This window comes from Stegastes partitus, unplaced genomic scaffold (assembly GCF_000690725.1).
Source record: "Stegastes partitus isolate 25-593 unplaced genomic scaffold, Stegastes_partitus-1.0.2 Scaffold332, whole genome shotgun sequence".
Classification (NCBI taxonomy): domain Eukaryota; kingdom Metazoa; phylum Chordata; class Actinopteri; family Pomacentridae; genus Stegastes; species Stegastes partitus.
The window spans coordinates 295,262-320,528 of NW_007578063.1; the positions used below are offsets into that span (position 1 = coordinate 295,262).

A 25,267-nucleotide genomic window follows, 5' to 3' on the forward strand; every position below is an offset into this window, starting at 1 on the left:
TAAAAGATGTCTCCCTAAAAAGTTTCTCTTTTTGTCATGATCCTTCTGTTTATGATATTTTCACTCTATTTTAAGATTATTATAATTAAATCAATATAGATTTTAATATGAAATAATTTATGGTATGTCATGGATATAAAGCCCAAGAGGTTTTAACACAGTGAAGTGTTATTGCACAATGGTGATACTATATGTGGATTTAAGAATGTAATAAAAGTCTTTTTGCAATTAAAAGGAACACTTGTCGTCTCGATTTATGTGACATTTATCATTATTCCTATTATTTAGGATGGTGGGGTTAAATATATTCTAAAGATAAATTAATAAAAAAATGCAATTTGTGTTTTAAGGGACACTGACTGAGCTACTTGTGGTCATTCATGTAACAGCTCAATTAGGCGTTTTCCCATTTAATCCTGTAAACAGTCCAGATTAACCAGAACTCTGCTGGTGACGATATGTTGCTAATCATTTTTATCTTATTACACAAATTATATTTAATCCAGCCTCATTGAATTGGGCGTCGTGTCAGACACGTCTGCCGTTAATCACAAAGTCCAATCGCATGACTCTGAAACTCTCTGGATAGTCAGATACAGTTCAGATAGTGAGGAAAGACAAGATAGTTTGGAGGGGTTTTTTTTTTGTTTTTTTTAAAAGCCAAGGCAGAAAATCCAGTTCAGGCTGAAAACTCCCTGAGGGCTTAAGAACTCCATGGCCCTATGAATACTCCACACCTACTGCACGAAGAACTGAAAGTATGCTAAAGGATACGCACGAATGAAACTCCTCAACATCGACGCCCTGCTTCTATCTCAGAAGAAGGTGCCTCTGTTAAATTTCTGTTTTGCGTTATTATGTGCCATTTCCTTAAATACGGGTGTTTAAACAGCTGCAAAACTAGAGCAAGCAAGCGTGTTTCTAGAGGTTAGTTCCTGAAAGTACTGAAAGAAGAACACGGCATGAGAAAGGGAACATCTGGTCTGTAGGCCCTGCAGCAAAAAGTACATGTGTCTGCAGCGAAGGAGGCTGCAGTGTCAGGACCCCGCACTTCTAGGAACCTCGTTGAGCTAAATTATAGTTTGAAAAGTTTGAACCCACCTGTCTAGCTGGTGAGACCAAGTGTTAAAGGTTTAGTACACCCAAAAGACTACTCTCTATCCAAGTATTTCTGGTTTTAATGGTTTACTCCACCCAAATAGTGCTTTTCATGAAAAAGCTATGGGTTTAAAGGTTTAATCCACCAGCTGAGTTATGATTTAAAGGTGTATTCCGCCCCAAAAATGCTACTTTTTGTCCAAGTACTTATTGTTTTAAAGATTTAGTCGACCCCGACAGTATGTTCTAGTGAATGAGCTATAAAGGTTTAGAGCACTGTCTGTGTAAATATTTATAGTTTTAAGGGTTTCTTCCTTTAAATTGGTACTATTATAGTAACAAGCTGTGGGTTTAAAGGCTTATATCACCCAAACTATTGCTTTTTGTCCATGTTACGGGGTTGAAGCTGTTTTTTTTAAATCCCAAAATGCAACTTTCTGTCCACATACTTTTACTTTTTAAGGCTTATTCCACCCAAATAGTACTTTCTAACAATTTGTGGGTTTATACCTCCCAAAATACTACGTTTTGCCCACATACTTATTGTTGTAAAGGTTTATTCAAGCCAAAATGTATTGTCTAGCTCATGAGGTATGGTTTTAAAGGCTTAGTCCACCCAAAATACTGCTTTCTGTCCTAGTACCCCACCCGAAATGTCAAACTAACAATTTACAGTCTTAACAGTTTTAATCCAGCCAAATAGTCTTGTCTAACTGGTGAGTTCTGGTTTTAAAGGTTTAGTCCAAACAAAAGGTGTATTCCCCATTAGATAGTACTATCATGCTAANCAGCCAAATAGTCTTGTCTAACTGGTGAGTTCTGGTTTTAAAGGTTTAGTCCAAACAAAAGGTGTATTCCCCATTAGATAGTACTATCATGCTAAAAAGCTACTGGTTGAAAGCTGTTTTATTTTCCCCAATTGAACTATTATTTTCTGTCCCAGTACTTTTGATTTCAGAGGTTTATACAAAACAACTAGTGCTTTCTAATGAAGAAATTGAGGTTTTAAATGTTTCTTCCGTCCAAATAGTGCCTTCTAACTGGCATGGTATAGGTTTATACCACCTAAACTACTGCTTTAGGTCCAGCTACTTTTCATTTTTAGGGTTAGTCCACATATATAGTACTTTCTGAGGTTTAAAAGGTTTATTCCACTCACATTGTATTGTCTAGCTATTGAGTTTAAAGGTTTAGTCCACACAAAAGACAACCTTTTGCCCATCTGCTGATAGTTTTGAAGGTTTATGCCACTCAAATAGTGCTTTCATTTTAAACAGTTATGCACTTAAACCTTTTTTACACCCAAAACACTACTTCCTGTCCAAGTCCTGTCCAACCAAACCATTCCGTCATCACGAACAAGGTCTGGTTTAAAAGGTTTAGAGTGTCAAAATAGTGCTTTTCTAACTGACAAGTTAAATGTTTAAACTACTACTGCTTTATGTACAACGATTTAAAGGTTTATTCAACTCAAAATGTGCTGTCTAACCAATGAGTTGTGGTTTTAAAGGTTTAGTCCACCCAAAATACTACTTTCTGTCCAAGTACTTATTCCACACAAATTGTACTTTCCAGTAGACAAGTTTTGTTTTTAAAGGTTTAGTCACACAGTCTTAATCCAGTCAGATGGTACTGTCTAAATAGGGAGTTCTGATTTTAAATGTTTATTCCACTTAAATAGTACGTTTGTCCTAAAAAGTTATGCATTTCCATTTTCGTGTTTTTTTTTTTTTTTGTCAGCCAAAATGATACTTTCTGTCCAAGTGCTTTTAATTTTAAGATTTAATCCACATAAGTAGTACTTTCTAACGATGGTTTCTACCCAAATAGTGTTGAGTTTTGGTTTTAAAACACAAAATCCTACCCTTTGTCCATGTAGTCATAATTTTAACCATTTGTTCCACTTAAACAGTACTTTTACCCAGAACTACAAAAAAGGTATTGGTACAAAGTTTTTATTTTTCTACCCACTTATATCACTATTTACCCAAATGCATTTAGTTTTACATGTTTAATGCACACAAACACTATTTAGTAATGAACAAGCTATGGTTTTATGGGTTTCCCCCACTGAAATAGTGTGTTTTTTAACCTACACATTATGGATTTAAATGTTGATACTGCTTTACGGCCACATATTCATAGTTTTAATTGATTATTCCATCCAAAACTGTGCATGTATCTTTTTCCCGTGTCTCCAGAATATAAAAGCTATCTTCCCTTCAGAATAAACTGTTGACCCAAACAACAGAGTTAACTCTAAACAATAGTTGCAGAGACGCAGTCCTCCAGCTGCTGCTCCTCTGCAGCCCGCCGGGTGTTTACATACTCCGTCCAGCGGGGGGCGCTGCGCACCAACTAAACAGCCGCACAGCTTCTTGCTAACGCAAACTCAGAAACTGATTTCTTCAAAGTGGCCGGTGCAGATTTGCTGCTCTGCGTAAAGGCAGCACAAAGCCCCACCAGTGTGTCTGCTCTCGGTTGAGGAAATAACACGGTTGAACTGGGTCGTGTGTTTTTTTGTAATTTTTTATTTTTTATATCTCATTTCTCCGCGTTACATCTGCCGTGACAGCGGGAAGAATCGCTCTCGACGTGGACGTGGTCAGTTGGCGTGTCCCGACTTGGAGTGACGGCTGAGCAGTCCTATGATTCCTCCGAAACATTTTTTCGCACTGGCCCATTTTCTGACAAACTATATCGCTAACTTTGGGTATATCGTGACCTATTTACACCTCCGTTGGAAGTTGGAAGACAGCCGGGGTCCAAAATGTCTGTAGCGGGCCTGAAGAAGCAGTTTTATAAAGCCAGTCAGGTTTGCAAAACTTTTTTTTCTTCTTCTTCTTCTCTCTTACCGCTAGCAACTGTCATGTATCGTTAGCAGCTAGCTTAGCATCGTCGGCTAACGGTGTATAGTATGCTAGCGTTAGTAACGGTTGGTTAACGTAAACGCTAGCTGCTCGGACGCTTTCTGTGTCAGTGTTTAACGTGTTGTTTTATTTTTAACAGGGGTTTTGTGTTCTTTAACAGCCGGCGTTAAAGTTAACAAGCACATTTTCTGACACTGTTTGCATTAACTAACTTTGGCTAGTGTTGCTGGTTTACGTGTATTGTGGTGTGTTGGTGCTTTTTACACAGAAATGCAGACTCGGTGTGGTAAACATTAGCTCTGTTTGCCTCAGGGGACTCTCCGGGTGAGTCAGGGCTCAAAGAGTTCAGAAAAACAATGCAGTAAAAAAGAAAAAAATAAGTATTGTAAATCTTGTGAGCCACAAGTTAAGGTGGATTCATGGAAACAGTCCTTCATTTCCATCTAAAGAAGTCGTGTAAGCTCCTCATTAGGTCCCAGCTGTCTTCTTTGAAGTGGAGTCACCTATTTTACAGCTGTGTTTTCTGTTAAGTCTTTTGTTTAGCGAGACAGATCAATATTTAGGGCAGTTGAGGGGTAGGAAAAAAACCCTGCATACCACTGCCTTAGACATGCAACTGCTCGCCATGGAAATGTGAAAGTTAAAGCATTTTTTTCTGTGAACTTTGGTGTGAGTGTTTTTAATTTGGGGCAGCTCTCACTCATGGGAGGGGACGGTTGAAAAGATTTTTTGGAGTCTCTCTTTTTTTCTTTCTTCCTACCCTTGCTGATCTAAGCAGGAAAGACATTTGGTTTCTGCCCCAGCTTCCTGTCAGGAACACAGTCAGATCCCTGTTGGTTTTCGGTTTGTGAGGAAAAATAACATGATTTTAGAAGCTGAAACCGTGATGGCAAACGATCAGCAGAGGTGTTGGAGGGAGATAAAGTGGATTAGTGGATGAGAAAGTGGCCCGAGGAATGATGCAGAGAAGGAGGTGGCAAGAGTGTGCTTTCCCCCCTTTATTTGACTGCATTGCAGCTGCTTTTCTTGCCAAAAACTCCATGAGAGTCAATAACACTCGGCATAGCTCAGATTTTCTACGCTGGAAACATGCAGGAAGTTGGCTGTGGAAATGATATCTGTGCCCTGAACTCACATGCCCTTGTTTTTTCTCTTTTACTGTCTCGTTTTTTTTTTTTCCAGTTATTTGTTTTTCCAGATATTTCTCTGGAATGACGCAAAGGGCACAAACAAAATCACACACAGTGGGATTGATTGCTAGTCCTGAAAAAATATTATTTAAACGAAGGTGTGATTTTATGGAAATACACAAGTGGATTTAGTCAGGGTAATCCCCAATAAGTCATCTGTTACATTATTGTTATGATGGCACGCAAAGTGAAAGCTGATGGAAAGCAAATATCAAACCGCATTTCAGGTATATTACGTGGTTGTCATTGAGCTTTAACAATGTGTGTCACTGTTGCTGCGCCTGCCAGGAGTTTAATACAAGGAAATAAACAAATATATGCATCAGAAATGTCTGGGTATACTGTCCAGGTGCCGAGAATCAATGGACAGAATGAAGAATTCTTAATAGCCATACTTTAAACTATGATATTCTGTGATTGTGTTTGTCTCTTCATTGAAAATTTTAACATTAACAGGAAGAAATCTATTATTTTTTTGGTGATATTTTGAATTTGGCATTAGAGGTATGTTCATATCTTTGAAATTGAATTAATTCTGTGACCCATTTGCCATTTTAGGCCCACTGCCACAAGCCTCTTTATAACGGGCACACTTAACAACATCACACTTGTTGTTTCCAGTCTGGCATGTACATCATACTGGGTGTTAAGACACAGTTCAATCAGATCGGATTAGTTTACTGATAACAAAAAAAGTAGATTACAATTTGGTGCCGACTTCGTCGGGGTTAATCCGGTTTATAGGAACGATTTGGTCTGTAATATAATCCCCCGTTTGTTTGTTTTTTTATTACTCTTAATCGGTTACTGATACAAGTGCAGGTGAAAAGCAGATGGCATTAGTGTTACAAGCAGCAGACTGAGAGCTACAGATGTGGTTAATTGGATTAATTAAGATTAAGGTATGATGCTAATGACTGAGGTTATATGAATGAGTTAACCGTCATAAGGTTTTTCCTCTTTTTCACTTTTAATGATGGTATCTGTCTTATTAGTACATCTGGGTGTATTAACAAATCATTGAGCAGGACTGCTTGTTTTTGCAGCATCGTATTTCGTCTGACTTTTACATCAATGTGAGGAAGTTCTTTGACTTGTCAGGTGTTGGATTAGTCCAAGAAAAAAGATTCCTGTGGGGTTGTTATCTTTGGTTTTTAAGATAGTGTAATGTAATATGATATGACATAGTATAATAACATAGAATTAAATCTATCCAGACATTAAATATTACACATATCACCCACTTGTAGCGCTTAACAGTTCTTATGTGTGTAAAGGGTGAAACCATCAGTAAAGGTTTACTGATTAACTGGACTTGAGTTTGAGTATTAAATGCATGATGGTGGAACATAAATAAAAGGAAAGTACCCAAGAGTTTGCACTTTAACTGGGTAAGAATACAGGAAGAGGTTTAAAAAAATAACCAAACTGTCTGATTAGTTGAAGGCTTGCTTAGCTCTATTGATTGAATACACTATGAACGTCTGGCAGCTTTTTATGTATCACCAGAAAAACCTGCTAAATTTCTTCTCGCACCTCCACTGTCTGACATCTGATCATTCAGATAGCGTTCTCTTAAAATGTTGTTTTCACAGGTACTTTGGTGACAGCTCTATTTTTATATGTCGCTTTAATCTCTAATACTTTGACCTAGTTTTCATGTCTGATACTCGAATGTAGTTTGGTTTTCACGTACAAAGTATTCTGGGCAAAGTGTTTGATCTATAAACAACTTTTCTTTTTACGCTTCCAATTATTTGCCTAAAAGTTCTAATTGCATGTGCTGTCTTTAACGAAAATGGCCAGCATGTGTGCCTTAGCTAGCAGCTACTACACAGGTTTGTTGTGAGGGCGTTGCAGCCTGCTGAATACAATGTGGTTTCCCTCTCACTGTTCTAGCTGTCTGTATAATTCAGCTTTTTGGGCTTTGCAGTCTTCATGTCATCTGAAGCCAAACAAGAGCTTGAACCAGGCTTTGTGATAATGCTCTAGCATTTAACTAATACCCAGTTATTATGATGAAAAGGTTACCTGCTACAGGCTGATCCCTGTGTGTAGCTCTTTGTGTTTATACCTAAACTTGCCTGTGAGAGCATACTGTGGATGTTTTTGGCCTCTATCTGCTTTCGGTATGTGTGCATGTAAATAATAATGTTACACTAGCAGTTGAACTTTCCATCAGCAGAAAAAATGCAATATTTTTTACAACAAAGTTTCAAAGCCAAAAAAAAAAGACTAATCTCTCTGCTTTTGCAACTTATTATAAGAATAGCGACATACACGGTCATAAGTTTAATTCATTACCCTTCCCAGAAGTCTTGAAAGAGAGGCCAGAATACCCCAAAAAATAAGGATTTGGACTGTAGATTGCAGTTTTACAATTCCTCAGCAGTAGGGAGTCAAATCCTGAGCAGGCTGCGAGTTGAAGCTGTCTCTTTACTTGTGACCTGAATCCCTCAAGGCCCCTTGTCATGTGCTTTCCGCACAGAGCAGAGATACAGCAGCATGTCTCTCAGATACCAGACTGCTTAGTAAAAGTCAGTCAGCTGCTGCTGCTGAGGTGTGAGCGTGATTGTCTTCTGTTTAAATTTCTGTTGAAACAGAGTCTTTCTTGTGCAATCTTCACAATCAAAGTTTTGATGTCAAAATTTATGACGGACCCATAAAGTGTCGGTAATTCCAGGAATCACATAACGGTCACCAGCAGTGGTTATGAGTCATGTAGGAAATGACTACAAACTGTTGTTGCTGCATCTCAGATGAGCCAATTAGACTAAGGAAAGGAACAATGGGCCGTTTCTCACTTCAGGAACTTGTGGGAAGTTTGAGGCGGCCTGAAACTTTGTGGATATTTGACCACAGGGGAGAAAAAACATCAACACCAGGTAGCTTTCCATGCTGATTGGTTAAACCTACAGGGGGCAACAAGCTAAAGTTTTAATAGGCGAGTAGCAGTCTTCTCTCTAACATCGCCATAAACAATGTAAATTCCCCATATAGATTAACAAACCTTCAGTTTTCCTGCATAGAACTAAAGTTGCATTCAGTAACTACTATTTATTGTTGTTTTGGCACACTCTGACTTCACATCGCAGGCAAAGCTGTCAGATCCTGCATCACAATAGAAGCAGGAAAGCTCAAAGGGCCGATTACGGGACTGTTCCTGTAAACGTTACGCCTCACGCCTGCCCACCTTTCTGTTGTGGAAAGCCTCCTGTTGTATCTGAACTTCTTAACCAAAGGATTTATATAATGATGATTTGACTTGAATTGCTACGTGCTCACATAGCAAACACCAGGTCCAGAAATAACCAGCTGACTAAAAACTAGTTTACATTGGGGTTAGGAACATCTGCTGTAGCGTTATACAAAGTAAAATCCAAATTGTACAGATGCAATTTGCAGATAATTCAAATTCATCCTTTTGTCAGAGCTTTTCTTGTGTTTTATTACCTGTCTATTGCTCCTTCTAGTAATACTATAATTGAATATTAATATTGGTGGCTGTTATATCTCTGCAAAACTTAAATGCAGAAGAACAACACCAATGTCTTACATCCTGATTTTACTACTCGTGTAGTTTCATTACTACAACGGTATTGTGGACTGGAATCCTTAGCAAAGCACAAGGTAGTCATTATGGCTTTTGTCTTAAAGAAACAGATCCACAGTACTCTGTAACAAAGGGCTGCACTTTTATCATCTTACTGCTGGTGATGGGATTTGATTTGCTGCCTCTTCCACTCGGGGAAACCTGGATCTGGAGCCAGGCAGCTAAAGGACTCAGCAGTCAAGATTTTAATTGTCCTAAAGTCACAGCAGCACCGACTAATTAGAAAGTCAAAATAACAGTTTCATCGAATTCCACGTGTTTCTAGAAAAGAACAAACCCTCCTGAGAATTTAAGGAATTAGCCTAAAAGGATGACAGTAATACTTACACAGAAAACGGGCTCCATGCTGAGTGGTTCCTCCTAAACATGCTGAAGTTTGTTCTCAGTTAACGTCAGCATGTTGTAGAATCCTGAGTGAAGTAGAAGTGGTGCCGTTAGCTGGTCCAACATTTTTCTTTTTTATTTGCATAGTAAAGTTTATGATGTTGTACTCGATGCGATTTCTGGGGTATTTCTGTTTTGCGTTCCTACTTCAAAGTCGCTTGGTTAGTTTGAAGGGAACGATTTGCACAACACATGGCCCACAATATGCTGCATGTTTGTCACCGAGCAGCCATTTGTAAATTGGAGATGTTCTTCGGCTTGATTCCCACTCAAATCAAAACCTTATGAGCAGCATTAATGAACTTGCACTCTGTTTTCTCATTCTTTCCCCCCTCTCTCTCTTTCGGTTTCCCTGTCTGTAGATGGTAAGTGAGAAAGTTGGAGGTGCAGAAGGAACGAAACTCGATGATGACTTCAGAGACTTGGAACGGGTAAGGGAGGCATCCTTCTGTAGTCCTGAAAGAGAGATATGTTGAATCAGACACATAGGCCGGGCTGCTGTTAGACATTACGCAAACATATCGTGGGTTTGTGGGGGACTTCCTATTTACATCTCGTTTAAAGCATTACATCATCCTTAACTGGTTTAGAAAGTTTTCTGATTTGAAAGTTGATGAAAAATTGGGGCATACCTCACATTACCCACAGTTCAGCCACTGCATGCTGCACACCTGTCAGCCAGTCAAATAAAGGCAAAACTAGAAAATAATCAAGTTTATGAAAAGCTGAAAACTGAGAAGGTATCACTGTGAAAACTCAAAAGTACAATTTAAGCAAAAATGCTGAACAAGCTCACTTGCTGCAGCTTCCTAAATATTAATACTTGCTGGTGCGTCTGAGGGTTTAGACCTGCTGATCACACAGAACAAGCGAGTTAAAGACATCACCTTGGGAACATTTTGGAATATTGAATGGACTTTAATTTGACATGTTATAGACCAAACAATTCATTATGAATAAATGCATATTAAATATGTTGAGATACGTCTCAGTACAAGACACTATATCATTTGTGTTGTATCCAAAGGTGACTGAAATAAAAGCAGGCATTTTTATGAATTATCAAGTGATTGCTAGCAAATGTTTAGCAGCAAGTCCCCTTCTGAAGTCTCTATTCTATTCCCAAGACTAGTTCCTCTGTTGGTAACTCGTGATGTGCGTGCTGTGTTTTATAGAAAGTAGATGTGACCAGTAAAGCAGTAGTGGAGGTCATCTCCAAAACATCAGAGTACCTGCAGCCCAACCCAGGTGAGAAGAAAAGCTGTTTTCATGCATATATTTGCAGTATCTAAACTCCCAGATTTGCCTAATTTATGCCTTTTCTCTTACTTCCACAGCATCACGGGCCAAGCTGTCAATGCTGAACACCATGTCAAAGATCCGTGGTCAGGTAAAGAACCCCGGCTATCCACAGGCTGAGGGGCTGCTAGGAGAGTGCATGTCCAAGTATGGGCGGGACCTCGGAGAGGACACTAACTTTGGTAAGATATGTGTGTTTGTGTGTGGTTAAGGGTTGTAAATTCCTGGTAGAGGAACACTGATGTGTGTAATTATTGGGTTTGAAGTGTGGATAGTTATGGAGCTCGTCTGTGTAAATGTGGTATAATTAAAATGCTCACTGATAGACTGCACCCAAACTGTTTACAGAGTGTCTATAAAATGCTTTCTGGCTATTTTAGGTCTTGTACTCGATGCGTGTGATTTTGTTCTGTATGTGTAAACTGATGGTAGCATTGTTGTAGGAAACTGAAAGCTGCCATTGAACTTTAAATCTGTGTGTGTGGTTCAGGTGGAGCTCTAGTAGACGTAGGAGAGGCCATGAAGAGACTGGCAGAAGTCAAAGACTCTCTAGACATTGATGTCAAACAGAACTTTATTGATCCGTTGCAAGGACTCTGTGACAAGGACCTCCGAGAGATACAGGTATCTGATGCACTATGCTTTTATGACGGTTTATTGGTTCATCTCCCAGTCACACCTTTTTTAATAAAGAGTAGCTCCTTTTAAGTGGTCAGATTTCAGTTGATGTGAAATCCTTAGTGCGTATCTTTTAACCATGTGCAAAATAGTTACAGTAAAGAATGTGTCGACAATACAGACGTTTTCAGCATTTTAAATCACAAAAATCAGTGTTTCATACGTCAAAAACTGACTAAACTATGGCTCTTCCCACCTCAGCACCATCTGAAGAAGCTGGAAGGCCGTCGCCTGGACTACGACTACAAGAAAAAGCGTCAGGGCAAAATCCCGGATGAGGAGGTTCGACAGGCCCTGGAGAAGTTTCACGAGTCAAAGGAAGTGGCCGAGACCAGCATGTACAACCTGCTGGAGACTGACGTAAGGACCTACTGCTGCTTAAAGTGTTGTGTTGACGTTTGTCCTCTGAGGCATTGCTTTAAGATTAACCCTGCCCCTGTGCAGTCAATAAAAACAGTTGTCACTGCATCAAAAAGTCAGGGACTTTCTTAGCTTTGTGCCCTGCAAATATGGCAACGGCACTGTCCATCAACCAGGTCTTTATGTCAGTAAATCTTGGAGGAACAAAACAACACAGTAGATTCTGACTCGATTAGCTCATGGATCAATTGCATTGGCAAAAAAGGAGAAAGAGTCCCACCCGACCTTCTATCAGCAATCACCGGTGACATCACTGTCCGTCAGCACTCAGTGGCAGATACAGATTACAACAGAAGTGAGATCACCCCTGTGTAATATCGCTTTTAAAGTCTACTAATATATGTGATAAAAGAACAATTATATGTCTAGAATATACAGACTAAAATAAGTGACTCTGGATTTCTTATAGCAGTATAAAGATCCAATCAAACTCCTGTATTCTCTCCAAACTACGTCATTATAAATCCGAAGGTTTTGCTCCTATAACTAGTTATTTTCAACCTGAGCTGCCCTATGGTATCTATGGCTACTGTCATATGAAACATTTTCTAGCTACCGTCGCTGTACTGCTTTACTTTGCTTTGTCAAATACACACCCACAGAACAAACACAGGCTTCATTTATTGGAGCTGTAAAAACAGATGAAACACACCCATTCAGCACAACAACACTGGAGATAAACATGTCTTAAAATAGCTGCGTTAAAGCTGTTGAAACATTCACTCACTAGTTGGGTTTAGTAGTCAAACTGATTTGTGTTTTTTTTGTTTTATTAAACTACATGACTGCAGCTCAGGGCTTTGTTATAATATTGAAGACTAGCTGACAGCGTGAATATTGCAGTCTGACTGGGAGGGGAAGTCTGTTTCATATTTCCTGTTATTTCTCTAGTGTCAGCCTCTTTTATGTCGTTCCTCACGACTATTTAAATACTTTGTGTGAGAATATTTTTTTAATCTGGGAAAATTTAAGGTTTGATTCACGAATGCCAAAAAAAAGTTAATAATGAACAAAAACGGTGGCAAGTGCACCACCTGTACTGAGTCATGTTGTAGTTCATCTTCAAAAAAAGGAACACGCTTAATGCTTCGTTAAATATTTAGTGTTGCCACTGGCTATATCAGTATTATCATCAGTTGTGTCAAATGTCAGCGCTGGCCCAAAATTCACATGAACAACCAGATAATATCAGTCAATCAAGGTTTACAGTTTTGTTTCAAAATGTTCCATATTATTTTCAGTGGAAGTACTTTTCCCAATTTGCTCAGTGAATGTGTACATTTTAAAAGCATTGCATGTTATGTCTCAGTAGGCCATCATGATACCAGTAGTCTCAACAGTTTGTTAATATCCTCTACGAGACAAACTTGATGTTCTCTGCAATTAGACTGAAAAATGTACATATATCTGCATCGGCAATTGGCCAAAATTAGTTGCAAAATATTGGCAAGTCCAGCAGTATGCATTTCTAATAATTTAATTTGACATAGTTCAGAGTGTAGCAGTGAAGTCCAGCACTTAACAAAATGAGACCAGTGTCCAACACACTGCAGCTCCTTTACAAAACCTCAACCAACCCTGGTCAGGTGGAAATGACTCAGTCTGTGTAGTCAGACTCATTTCTAAATACCTTACTGTGTCCTTGCAGTGTTTTGGATAAACCTCTACCCATATTTGGAACAGCTTGATAAAATACACCTTGGAGACTAAGATTATTTTGTCAAACAAATATATAAGTAATTTTTAGGCTTTGAATTCTTGATAATGTACGGTCATGTATTCTTAATGGCCACATACTGTTACAGAGGCTTTACTGAACTGTGTTACTCGTTGCCTGGATTATGAAGCTGTTTAGCCTTTTAAATGACTTATACAATGATGCATGTATGATATATTTCCACCTGTGTGTGTGTGTGTGTGTGTGTGTGTGTGTGTGTGTGTGTGTGTGTGTGTGCAGATAGAGCAGGTGAGCCAGCTCTCATCCCTGGTGGAGTCCCAGCTGCAGTATCACAGACAAGCTGTTCAGGTGCTGGAGGAGCTTTCCGACAAACTCCGAGACAGGTGCAGTAAAGAAACCTACGCCGATACCAACAGACTGTATAGGAGGTCTGGCCGTTCAGCTTTCTGCTTGGAGCTGTTTAAGTCTGTCACTGATTTTAGTAACTTGAGACACAACAAAGCATTGCTTGTGGAGGTTTGCGATTGTAAGACTCAACTTATTTTTTCTTTTTGAACAGAATGAATGAGGCTCAGTCTCGACCAAGGCGTGAATACACACCCAAACCCAAACCTATTTTCGACATGGGAGACAACAACCATTCGAATGGCTGTTATCAAACATCAATGGCCCCTCCACCTTCACGCAACTCAGGTAGGAAACCATTAAGATGATGTAAAAAATACACTTTTTTAGCATTTGTGAGTGAAAATCTGTATCAAGAATTTGTTATTTTACCAAGAACATACAGTGAACTTGAGCTATTTACATAAAGTGTCTTCACAGAACAACTAAAACTCTCTCCTTCATTGTTTTGGATTGGTTCCTCCAATTGCATCACTGTGAAAGCCACAGAAAAGGGCAGCTAGTAAAATATGTGGCAAAGAGCTGCCATGCCAGAGTTTGAAGAACAACAAAACATCCAGCTGTTTCTGCGAACACAGAGGAGGGACTAATCCAAAGTAGCGTGCCTACATTATGCTCCCTCCTTTTAAATCTTTGACAGAAACCGAACTGAAAATCCTCCACAGTGCCAACAACTGCAACCAATCAGTACCACTGAGCCCAAGTATGTGAAACTTGTTCAGCGTGCATCTCTCTTTTCCTTTTTTTTTTTCTCTCCCGTGTGATCGTAAATGATTGTAAATGACGGCACAGGCTGAATGTTTGACTTTCGAAACGACTTGTTGACCATGAGAAAATCGACATGTGTTCCATTGTGAGGGGAAAAGAAGGAGTGTGTGAGTAAGTGTGTGTGTGTTCGTGTCGCTCTGTCATCTGGCTGGCCTTTCTCCAACTGACCTTGTTCCTCTTTCCTGTGACATCATCAGAGCCGCCTTTTCACTCGGCCAGATTGTCCTTTCGGAAACCAGGACTGTGTGAGTCTCAGATCGTGTGGGCCTTTTTTTTTTTATTGTCACAGTTTCAGCAGTGGGCTTGAAACGGTCCAGTGTGCGCACAGCTTCTGGTGTGAAATGTAGGAAGTAGGACATAAGTTGCTTCTCATTGATTCAACACGTACTCGGCGGTTTGTTGGGTTTTTTTTGCATAGATCAACAGCATGCATGCGGTTTTTGTACTGAACTCCACATCCTATTTTTGGAATATCACAACTCGCCTTCCTACACGTATTATTTTATGTAAAGTTTTAGAAAGTCAAGCAGCCACACTTTATGCCATCTGTATGTTTTTATATACGTTACAGTCTGATTTTAGAGCCGAAGCTACGCAGCTGGAAGTTGCAAAAGACTTCCTCTAACTGACCTGCTTGTTGCTTCATATCTTTACATACGAAACGCTCAGTTTTGCATTTTAACGAGATACAGACGTTCGGGTGTTTAAATTTTAAAGCTACATGTTGGAAAAGTACTGACATCTTGTTAGGCCTGAGCTAGTGCTAGCATTAGGTGTCATGTTTAATCTTTCAGCACTCTGATATACTTAACAATAATACAAAACTACACAATACTTATATTTTTGCTGGGGTTTTTTTTTGTCAGAATAAGTGTTATTATATGCAGCATAGTTGCATTAACTAACAGTTGAGAAATAATCACGTGGAACTAGAATTATAATGGCTTACTAAATGTTTTTTTGTAGCTAAATAAGTATTAATATGACTGCGACTAAGCCTGTTAGGGTCATTTGCAATCTGTTTCTATCAAGCAATATGTGCTTCACTAAAGTGAGAGTGTTGAGTTCAGATCACACAGTGATGCATTTATTGAAACAGTATTTCTGTTTTTCTATTTTTACGTTCAACCGGTAATTTGCATCGTCTGGCCAACGTCATTTCTCATCCGTGTCTGCTCATGTGTGAATATTTAACTTCTTTTTTACATGCAATCAACCATCCTTGACTGTATTTGCACTCTTGGATCCAAACTTTTTTAGAAGATAGTGTCCCATAGACAGACAACAAAATAAGAGCCTCTTCACTGTGAAGGTTCAGCTGTTGTCCCTTTGCACAAAGCATTACTAGATGTTTTTTTCTTTCTTTCTGGGAGCCTCTTCTAATGAGGCCTGTGTTTGTAACTGTTATAAAGTTTCCCCCAGAGTTGATCCTCTTCCATTAAGTGTTTACATTTTTTTTCTTGCCCATGTAAACTGATACAGTTTGGAGTAAAACACAGAGAACGAGTGACCGAAGCCTTCCCCGTCTCTAGCCTACCCAGCAGTGTGTTGGGTGAACTTGATACAATGAGAAAATTGTTTGCCAACAAAAAAGCCCAGTTTGTCTGTGTGCGGAGCCCTACTCTCCTCTGCTGACCTATGTGAGGTCACAGAGAAAGGGACAGTGGGAGAAAATGAAGCACATCGAGGGAGGCCGACAGTCACACAGACCCTCGGAGTCAGAGGATGTTGTAGTTTATGGTCAGAGGTTCAGCTTGTCAGCACTTTTGAGCTTGTTTGCAGTGCTGTGCTGTGTTGTAGCTGATCTGGCTGTGCTCTAATGTTACACTAACATTTACTGTATAATGTGTGAACCACAGAACACATGATCGCATGACTAATGTGTGCAGTGCAGTGCGACACCCTTTTCCTGAAACTGCTGAGGGCCTTTGCTGCGTTTGAGTTATCAACAGCTTGTTCATCTTTGTCTTTTCTCCTCGCAGCCCCGGAGCAGCCGAGCTGTAAGGCGCTATACGACTTTGAGCCAGAGAACGAGGGAGAGCTGGGCTTCCGAGAGGGCGACATCATCACCCTGACCAATCAGATCGACGAGAACTGGTACGAGGGCATGCTAAACGGCCAGTCGGGATTCTTCCCTCTCAACTACGTTGAGGTCCTCGTTCCGTTGCCACACTAATACAAAGAGGAAAAGCGAAGAGGAGACTGATGGAGAGCAGCAGGGGAGAGGAAGTAGAATGAATAGAGAGGGAGGAAAGTGAAGACAGGGGGATGGTCCACAGAGGTTTCATTTTCACCTTCAGCTCCAACATCATCATCATCATTGCAGATGAGCACTTTGTTTTTTTTCAGCTGGAGTTCTGGAGAAGATGGTCACCTTTCAAAGTCCAGACCACAATACCAACCTGTTATACTCAAGGTAGACGGGTCTGGACTGAGATGGAGACTAAATGTCATTATCTGTTGTCTGACAGTAAACATAAAACACAAACATTTCTTGAGGACTAACTGATGAAACATTTCTAAGCAATATTTTTTTAACCACAAATTAATGAAATAGAAAAAGAGAACATGTGTCTAATTCAGTAATTACAGTGACTGAAGCGGCACATTCATGTCATGCCTTTAGTGTGACTGCAGTCTGTTTAAAACTCAGGTTGCTCACCAACGTGTATCAGTCAGTTTTTCGACTGGAGTTTCATCCCAGTAGACGCTTTGTGGAAGTTGGCTGAATATTGTCTTCATGTCAGAACTGAAAATGTTGTTGGTGCCTCATAAAGGGCTGGATCGTGTCTCCTAGTGCCACCTGCTGGCACGAATGAGAATTACTTTCACCTAAACTAAAATGGAACTGCAGATGACTCGAAACAGCTGTTTTACAGGAAGAAAAAAATGTACATTTTTAATGAGAAACATGAGCCAAAATTAGCCTCAGATTTGTGATTTCCAGGTCCGGCCTATTTCCAATGCTCTCTTTTTAATCAATGTTGAACTGTCCGAGGACGGTGGCGTCAGTAGACAACAGGCCTGACGTCGTGGCTTCCCTTTGTTGTTTCAGTATTTGATTTACGTCGGCCTCAACTTACTACAGTCAGACTGGTTTCTTAACATGTGAGAAAATGTTGTTATTGCACCTTGGTCCTCAAATGAGATTGATGTGTGTGTGTGACAGACGTACTCCACCATGACACACAGACCCAAAGTTAAATGCAGAGGTTGCACCTTTTTGTCACTTAAAGCAGGCGTGTGTTTGTTGCCTAGAAACGCAGACAGATGTGTTGTTCAATGGATGCCTGCTAGTCTGTTCAATAGAGGAGACAGAGCCAAAAAGACTTTATAAAATGCAATAGAAACATATCGCTTAGTGCGCCTGTTTGTTAAACTGCTAATGACTCTGTAACAGCCATATATTCTTTTAGATTCAGGACCGTTTATCATAGCATGTTCAGTCTTTTTCCCGTTTTTTTTTCAGCCTCTTGACCCCCCGTTTTAGGCACCGGTTACTTCCACGCTGTGCCTGAATAGACTACGCTGCTGGCAGCAACTCAGTCTTTTATGTTCTTCACTAACTGTCCTGCTGTTACCGTCTGCCCTCATGTGTGAGATAATGTGAAACTCATCTGTGCTTGGGAACTTATCCTATAATTGTGATCATACACAATGGCTCTGACTTGATTGATACGTTCGTGCATCGGGCTGACGAAGGCAGATGTTTAATCTGTTTAGACAAGGCTGGCTTCTTGTTCCGGATTTAGCCGCGGTCCACACCTGCAGGTGGAGGTCTAATCCAGCGTACGCTGTACAGTATGAGGGAAAGACCTTGAATTAAAAGGGAAAACATCAAGGGAAATGTAATTGTAAGCTGTTGTCCATTCGGATTAGAACCTTTGTTGCCAAACATGCACCTGTTAGTCCAGCGGATTTGGAATTTTCAGGGGTAAAAAGTTATAATAGGGAAAGTCAGCGGTGTCTTTCTGCTTCGTTTCCCCTCTTTCATACGTGTTTGTCCGTCACGCCGCGCTGCCAAACACTTCCCCCACTCCTGAGCTCGGTCCTCGATTAATATGTTTACATCTCTGACCTTTACTACATTTCAATTCTTGTATGAAGTTCAGGGCTGAGGGCGATAGGAGGTGCTGTCTGGATCACACTGTTATTAAAAAAAAAAGTCCTTACTAGCTTTCTTTGTTGCCTTTGTGGGGGGAAAGGAGGGGAAGTATCCCAACTAATACAGCAACCAAAATCTAACCTAGCCACTTAAAAAATGGTCAAGAATTTCTTTTCTTTTTTTCACTTTTAGTTTCCTTTCTAGCCATTGGCACTTTTCTGTGTTAAGATGAAATGCATGTGTGCGTCTTCCTGCACATTGATGATGACACTACAGGCGGTTTCCTGGATATGTCGTGTTCAGACTAATGTGACGTTTGTCAGCAGACCACCAGAGGAAACTGTGTTTTTTTTTTTTGTTGTAGTTTTTAATGTAAAAAAAAAAAAGATGTCCCACTGATTTCTTTTCTTAAAGGGCTATGTATGTGTTTAATCAGTCTTAAATGCTCTTCTGAACAGCATTAAATCATTCTGGCTCTCTCTATAGTATTATTTTTTATATACAAGACCTTAAAACTTTTAAATTAATCCTTGCATGTAGTCCTGTATTACATCATGTACGTGTATATCTTAGGTTTAAGTTGCCTTTTTACTGTTGGTATGAATTTAACCGCAATATTTTGTCTTTTATTATCACAGTATTTGTACGTGCTTCTTTCTTGTCCCCCACCTTCCCCATTCTTACAATAAATAAAAATGGAAAAAAAAGATATTGTTTGCTTTGTAGTAAGAAGAACAAACTACAGCTTTAATTTTGGATTTTATATATTCGAGTATACATAAAACAACAACAAAAAAAGTACTTTGGGTTGATGAATTAATATAAATTGTACAACAGAAGTGAGAACATCCCGGTGCACTGAAGTGTCAAATAATGGAAAACATCTTTCAAAAATTGCATTATTTCATGATAAGTAGAGTTTGTTTTCTTCAAGCCTGCACCATGGAAAGAAAACACCCGAAGAACTGAAAAATCTGATAGTAAAACTTCACAAAGATGTAAAAGGATACGAAAAGATCATCGACCAATTTCAGTCGAAAGCCGGTTGCGGCGGCAGTTCTCAGGAGGTATAGAAGGAGCCATGACACCACTAATCAGTGTCGCAACGTCCTCCCTCCTGAAATGACGGCACAGAGTGCAACACTTGCACAATCTAGCTCTGAGAAATGGAGGGGCAGGTGCTTCAAACTGTGTTATCAATGGAAATCTGAGTTTCTGTGATGGTGTGAAGGAAGTTGCATCGACCTTTATGCTGAAACGCAAGATGAAACTTTGCTGGAAAAATGTACAAAAAGCTCTTCTTTGATCAGATTAAATTAGCTCAGATGAGTGCAGCATGTTTGGCCTAAACCTACCACAGTGAATGTGTCGGCCCTACAGTGAAGCCAGAGGTGGGAGGATACGGGGCTACGTGAGTGCAAAAGATGGGGAGTTGAAATGTATAGATGGTGCCATGAATACTGACCAAAATACTGGCTGTCAAGCTCCAGTCGGCAGGAGCTTAGTTAGATTAGTTTCTAAAGGAAAAAAGCATTTAACCTGGCATATTGTGTCACCTAACCTGAATCCAGCGAAACACATCTGATGCAATTTAATGAGAACGTTAGAGCGACACAGCAGCTCCTGCAAAAGGCCTCTACAACTTGCCTCTGAAGAACAGCTTGTGCAACACAAGCATCCTCCATGCTGTCAAGGATTGAGCTTTGTTGCATTGAGTTCCTACGGTGAAGCCTGTATTTTACATTTACGTAAATCTAAAGTGTTAGTTTTTAATTCATAATTTTGGGTCACTTGACATTAAAGTGACATTGCAGTGTTCTAACTTCTGTTGTGTATTTTTCAGCGAACAAATAAGAGTCAGGCAGCCGCGTTTAAATAGTTCCAGTGTGTATATTTTAATGCTTAGTGGATCATCAGTCAGCAGGCTTAAGGCATCGCTCTGTCTTCATACATGTATATCACACAATCCACAGTTAGTAATAAATACAGTACAGGTAAAGAGGAAGCAAATATGTGTCCCAACCACGAGGACTCATGTGTCACATACGGGGAGACAGTAGACGGGCACATTCACAACACAGCGCGCGCACACACACACACACACACACACACACACACACACACAGAGACACACACACCTGGTTCATTAGACTGGTGGATTTAAAAAAAATTAACTCGCTTGGCACCGCACCCATTCCATGTGACTTGAGGAACTTTCACCAATTGCAGAGTACAGTTTAGGTCAAACACAGGCAGCTTTCCACACCTTGGTAATGTACAGTTTGCACTACTTGTTTTTTTTCCCATTCCATTGGTTTCGTCTCTAAAGGCAATTACAAGACATTGAAGTTTACGTCGTACATATCTGGCGATATCTGCTCATACAACAGGATGCTGGCACAGACAGGCACATAGGTCCACGTGTAAAAGGTGAGAGGCCAGTCGGGCAGGCTGATTTCTAGTCCGTTAAATGGTTCAACGTAGTTTCCTGTGAAGTATTGGGTTTGGTTTTTCATTTTTGTGTTCGAATAACAACATCCAGGACCAGCTGCTGTCACAAATTTAGCACCCCTAAGTTTGTTTACACTCGCAATAATGCAAAATTACTCAAGCATAAGAGCATTCAAGGCATCTATATGTTTTTTTTTGTTTGTTTTTTTTTTTTTTCAAGCAACATTGTCACACCGGTCCTGTTCGCTCTGCGGAGAAGGTGTTTTGAAATGGAGACGGAGGAGATCACTGCATGCTGCACAGCTGACTGTAGACGTGCTCTAAGATCTGAGAGTAGGCCTGGTCTTTGGGGGCGTGGCAACTCAGAGAGCCCTGAGGAGGAAGACAAGTTAGGCCCACTACCGAATGTCTGTTTCAAGCATCAAACAAGCCGTTGCCTTCGACTCGTCCTACCTTGATCTTGTCCATCATGGTCGTGTCGGGACACCAGTACTGGTTGAACTGCACCAGGTCGGGAGCTGCTCTGTAGTAGTCGACCAGCAGCATCTGTGGAGGAAAGAAAATGTTTATGAAAATCCATCCATCCATCATCTATACACCTTAATCCTCACTAGGGTCATGGGGGGCTGGAGTCTATCCCAGCCAACTTAGGGTGAAGGCAGGGGACACCCTGGACAGGTCACCAGTCTATCACAGGGCTACACTTAGAGACAGACAACCAAGCACACTCACATTCACACCTATGGACAATTTAGAATCACCAATTAACCTCAACATGTTTTTGGACTGTGTGGGAGAACCCGGAGAGAACCCATGCTGCACGGAGAGAACATGCAAACTCCACGCAGAAAGATTCCCCCACCGGGACGTGAAGCAGCAACCTTCTTGCTGCAAGGCAACAGTGCTACCAACTGTGCCACCTTTCAGCCCCATGTTTATGATTTATCATGTAAATGTAGTGTTTCCACAGAACTGAGGCTGCAGTACCATCTCATTGAGGACATCACTGGTGAGAAAGTTGTCCTGCACGTAGGTGACCTCCACAGCCACTGGGATGCCGTAGTCATTGGGTCGTTGCTGCACAAAGAGAGATGACATTCAGCAGAAACCACAAATGTCTAAATAAATGACATTAGCCACAACGTCGTAAAAAAAAGAAGAAGGTGAGCAGTTACATCCTTACCTCAGGTGGCGGTACGACCCAGAATGGAGTTATTGTAGATGCCACGCCTTGATTCCCGTGATAATATGGACCTGAAAAAGAAAAGAGTTGAGAGCTAGATGAGCTCAAACCAGCTTAATCCCACGTTTTGTCAAGAAAATCAACAAGACATAACAAATTCTAGAAATACAGGTTGTCCCTGATTAGAAGGATGTTAATTAAAATTAAGTCACAGTTTGACTCAGGATACTGGATTCTTTACAAATCTCTAATCCTTTCATCACTGCACACCTACACAAGCTCCTACTTGCTTCTCTTACTCTCGTCTTCTCGCCTTGTCTCACTGCAAAGCGTTACGGAAATAACGCACACAATGAGAAACTCTGGAACACGCTGCCGTGCTCTGACAAGTGGAAAACAGAGTGCCGGTCTTTTGTCCCTGCAGCAGCGAGACTCTTTAATCATGAGCATCCAACTGTTTATGGCTGACTTAATGGGAACTCTGCTAATCTATTCTCCAGGAATTCACACATTACCTCTGAGTGCAACACTGTCTGCACTACTTATCACCTATTTATTAACTGTTCTATCATCAGTCGCTTTGCGCCGTCTGCTGCCGCCTCATCAGCTTTGGGCTACTCTTGGCCTCAAACGTGCATTTTCTGCTGCTAGTGTCACAACGTTTTAACCCTTTTTACCCCCATTACTCCATCGCTAATGTATTTTTTTTCATGGTCAGGCCGGTGCAACCTGTGGGTCACTATTTCTGAAAGCCCATTACACTGATCAATATATGAAATGTTTTCATTTTCAGTTCAGGTTGAGGTTAACGATATTTCTAAAGCATCAAGGATGGAGACATATAACAAAAAACAACTTAAGAAATTAATAAGATCATAAAAAGCATTTTAAAAAATGGCAGCAACGAAGAAAACGTATGTGTGTGTTGGTCATATGTATAATAGACTATGTCAAAAGAACTGTGATGTTTTAATTATGAGTCCCTGACTTTGCACCATGTAGTCGCATCTCGTGCAGCTTGGTGTTATAACAATAACTGGCTAATAATCTTTCACATCCCTCGAGTGCAGCATCTAACAGCAGCCACTCACCACAGATGATGCCCAGGCAGGGCTGGAAGCCGTTGTTTGAACCCTGCAGCCTCAGCTGATGGTCCATCTGGGAGTCGATGTCCTGCAGCGACGGCAGGGCCGGACCTCGCGGGTGACTGTGGTACCAGCCCACCAGGGAGAGCCCGCGCATGAACAGGTTCTGACAGATCTGGAGCAAAGGTAACAAAAAAGAAGTAAGTGTGTTTGCTTTAAATGTTACATCACCTGAGTAGGAATGATTATTAGTGAGATTGACTATTATAATTTCTGTAATATCATGCAAATCTACAAAAACACCTAAATTGTAATTTGCAGTTGAAGTTAGTGCACATTTACAGCTACAGTTCAGCTTCTGGCTGAATGTTCCAACAGTTTTCCACAATTTTTGCATTTCCTGTTCTGCTAGTCGGTCGATTTTCTCTGCCTAACTTTACATAAACTCAACTCAGCTATGCAAAAACCAATAATCCTGTTCCACCTGGACCCAAGCAGCCCTCCTATATGTGTATGATTAGTTCTATTTTTACACTGAACTTTGGCTTTTTCATACTTTTTTGCACCTTTATTGAAAATACCAACAATTTTAGTACCTTATTTCTTCGACCACCACAATAATCGCTCACTCTTTTGTACATTGGTGTCCTTATCTTCCTTGAATGTGACATGTGTGAGCTACTTAATACCTTTAATTTCCCTAAGGGGATGAATAACACATCCATCTATCTCTATCTACCCATAAACCGAACAAACTTTACATTGTGATGTTTCTGGAGGTCAAATTCTAAGAGCTTCAGAGCAGCTTTAAGGCCAAACGCACTCTGCAGCAACAACCTTTACATCCCAGTGGTGGAAATTCAAGCGTCTGCTCTTGGGTTTCTGGAGTGGTGCATGTTGACAAGTGCTGGCTGCTGAACTGTTCTGGGCTACGGAGAACACTGGTGAATTTTTAAAGTGGGTGTCTTTCACCTTTATGTTTTCTGAGAGCGTGCATGCTTTTAGTGCGGACTACAGACTCGGTGTTACCTCCTCCTCAACAGCAGAAGCAGATTCTCTGTCCGCCAGCCGGGTCCGACAGGGAAAAGCCCTTAAGACTGTCAGCACTGGAATACAGCAACCACGGGGAGAAGGATGGAGATGAAGGGAGCTTTAGTTTGATCTTCTTCTGATGTTTTTTTTTTGTTAATTCTAGGATAAAGTCTCACTCACGTTGTGTGTTGGTGTCCCATCGTCCTCCCAGGTACCCCACCACCTCACTGGTGGTCAGGTGACAGTGGAAGTCCTGCAAAAGACAAAAAGCAGGTAACTTCCAGCTTTTAATCAATATTTAACTGCCCTACTTTAAATCACGCTAATGCTTACCATTAGCAGCAGCACATTACTGGACACGGCTACATTAAAAGGCTGGAATCTGTTGATGGCTGAGAAGGCCGACAGCTCCACGAGGGTGTGTGGATCTCTGAGGATGCGAGTTTACAAGTGTTTATCGCACACTAATTCACCAGATATACAAAATCACACACACAAAAAACGTAAAATAAAGTACCTGGCAGCGTCCCTGGTGCCCAAGCTGCAATATCGGACAGGAATTCTCTCTCTGTCGGTTCTCCGTGAAACCATAACATCTGAAACACAGTGAAGACGGACGTTTGTTTACCAGCTGGTTTAAATGTCGCAGAAGAGAAGAGAGGAATTAAGACGATACCGTGTAATCCAGGTTTGGTGTTCTTGTTCTTGTCGTCTGCCTGCACGGCCGTCTTCCCTTCTTCCTCGTCCTCGTCATCATCCTCCTCGCTCACCAGACTCTGGCATCACCAAGAGGGAAACACAATCTCAGTCAAGCTTGAACCGGCGTTGAAAAAAGTAAGAATGCTCATGATGACATAATGCATAAAATATTATTGGATTATAATTACTGATGCATGCGTCTGCAGCTGATAAAGGTGAAGCTGATCTTAACGACTTTATTTACTAGATTATTTGTTAGTTCATAAATTAATTTCACCCCTCGGAGGCCAACAAAGGTTCATCTTAAGC

The 25,267-nt window shown here is 40.6% G+C and overlaps 2 protein-coding genes across 3 annotated transcripts in view; one reads left to right on the forward strand and one right to left on the reverse strand.

Annotated features, from left to right (window-relative positions):
* The first annotated feature begins 3,519 nt into the window (after positions 1-3,519).
* sh3gl1b (SH3-domain GRB2-like 1b) lies at positions 3,520-19,215 on the forward strand. 2 transcript variants are annotated; one of them, XM_008283903.1, is made up of 10 exons: positions 3,520-3,913; positions 9,518-9,586; positions 10,331-10,403; positions 10,493-10,636; positions 10,945-11,078; positions 11,334-11,492; positions 13,510-13,613; positions 13,790-13,923; positions 14,601-14,648; positions 16,386-19,215. In XM_008283903.1, the coding sequence occupies exons 1-10, from the start codon at positions 3,869-3,871 to the stop codon at positions 16,577-16,579; spliced, it is 1,104 nt and encodes a 367-aa protein (XP_008282125.1). In that variant the 5' UTR covers positions 3,520-3,868; the 3' UTR covers positions 16,580-19,215. The 2 variants fall into 2 exon arrangements, with proteins under 2 accessions (XP_008282125.1, XP_008282126.1); XM_008283904.1 differs by lacking the exon at positions 14,601-14,648 and having other exon boundaries at positions 3,522-3,913.
* Positions 19,216-20,378: 1,163 nt separating this feature from the next.
* The window catches only part of mpnd (MPN domain containing), a 7,094-nt gene continuing 2,205 nt past the window's right edge, over positions 20,379-25,267 (reverse strand). Inside the window, exons 4-13 of the mRNA XM_008283905.1 lie at positions 24,936-25,035; positions 24,777-24,855; positions 24,593-24,689; positions 24,440-24,512; positions 24,257-24,333; positions 23,234-23,402; positions 22,143-22,213; positions 21,947-22,036; positions 21,413-21,505; positions 20,379-21,331 (exon numbers count right to left, since the gene is read on the reverse strand). Of these exons, the coding sequence (XP_008282127.1) occupies positions 21,245-21,331; positions 21,413-21,505; positions 21,947-22,036; positions 22,143-22,213; positions 23,234-23,402; positions 24,257-24,333; positions 24,440-24,512; positions 24,593-24,689; positions 24,777-24,855; positions 24,936-25,035 (936 nt within the window). The 3' untranslated portion in view covers positions 20,379-21,244. The remainder of the gene's footprint in view (positions 21,332-21,412; positions 21,506-21,946; positions 22,037-22,142; positions 22,214-23,233; positions 23,403-24,256; positions 24,334-24,439; positions 24,513-24,592; positions 24,690-24,776; positions 24,856-24,935; positions 25,036-25,267) is intronic.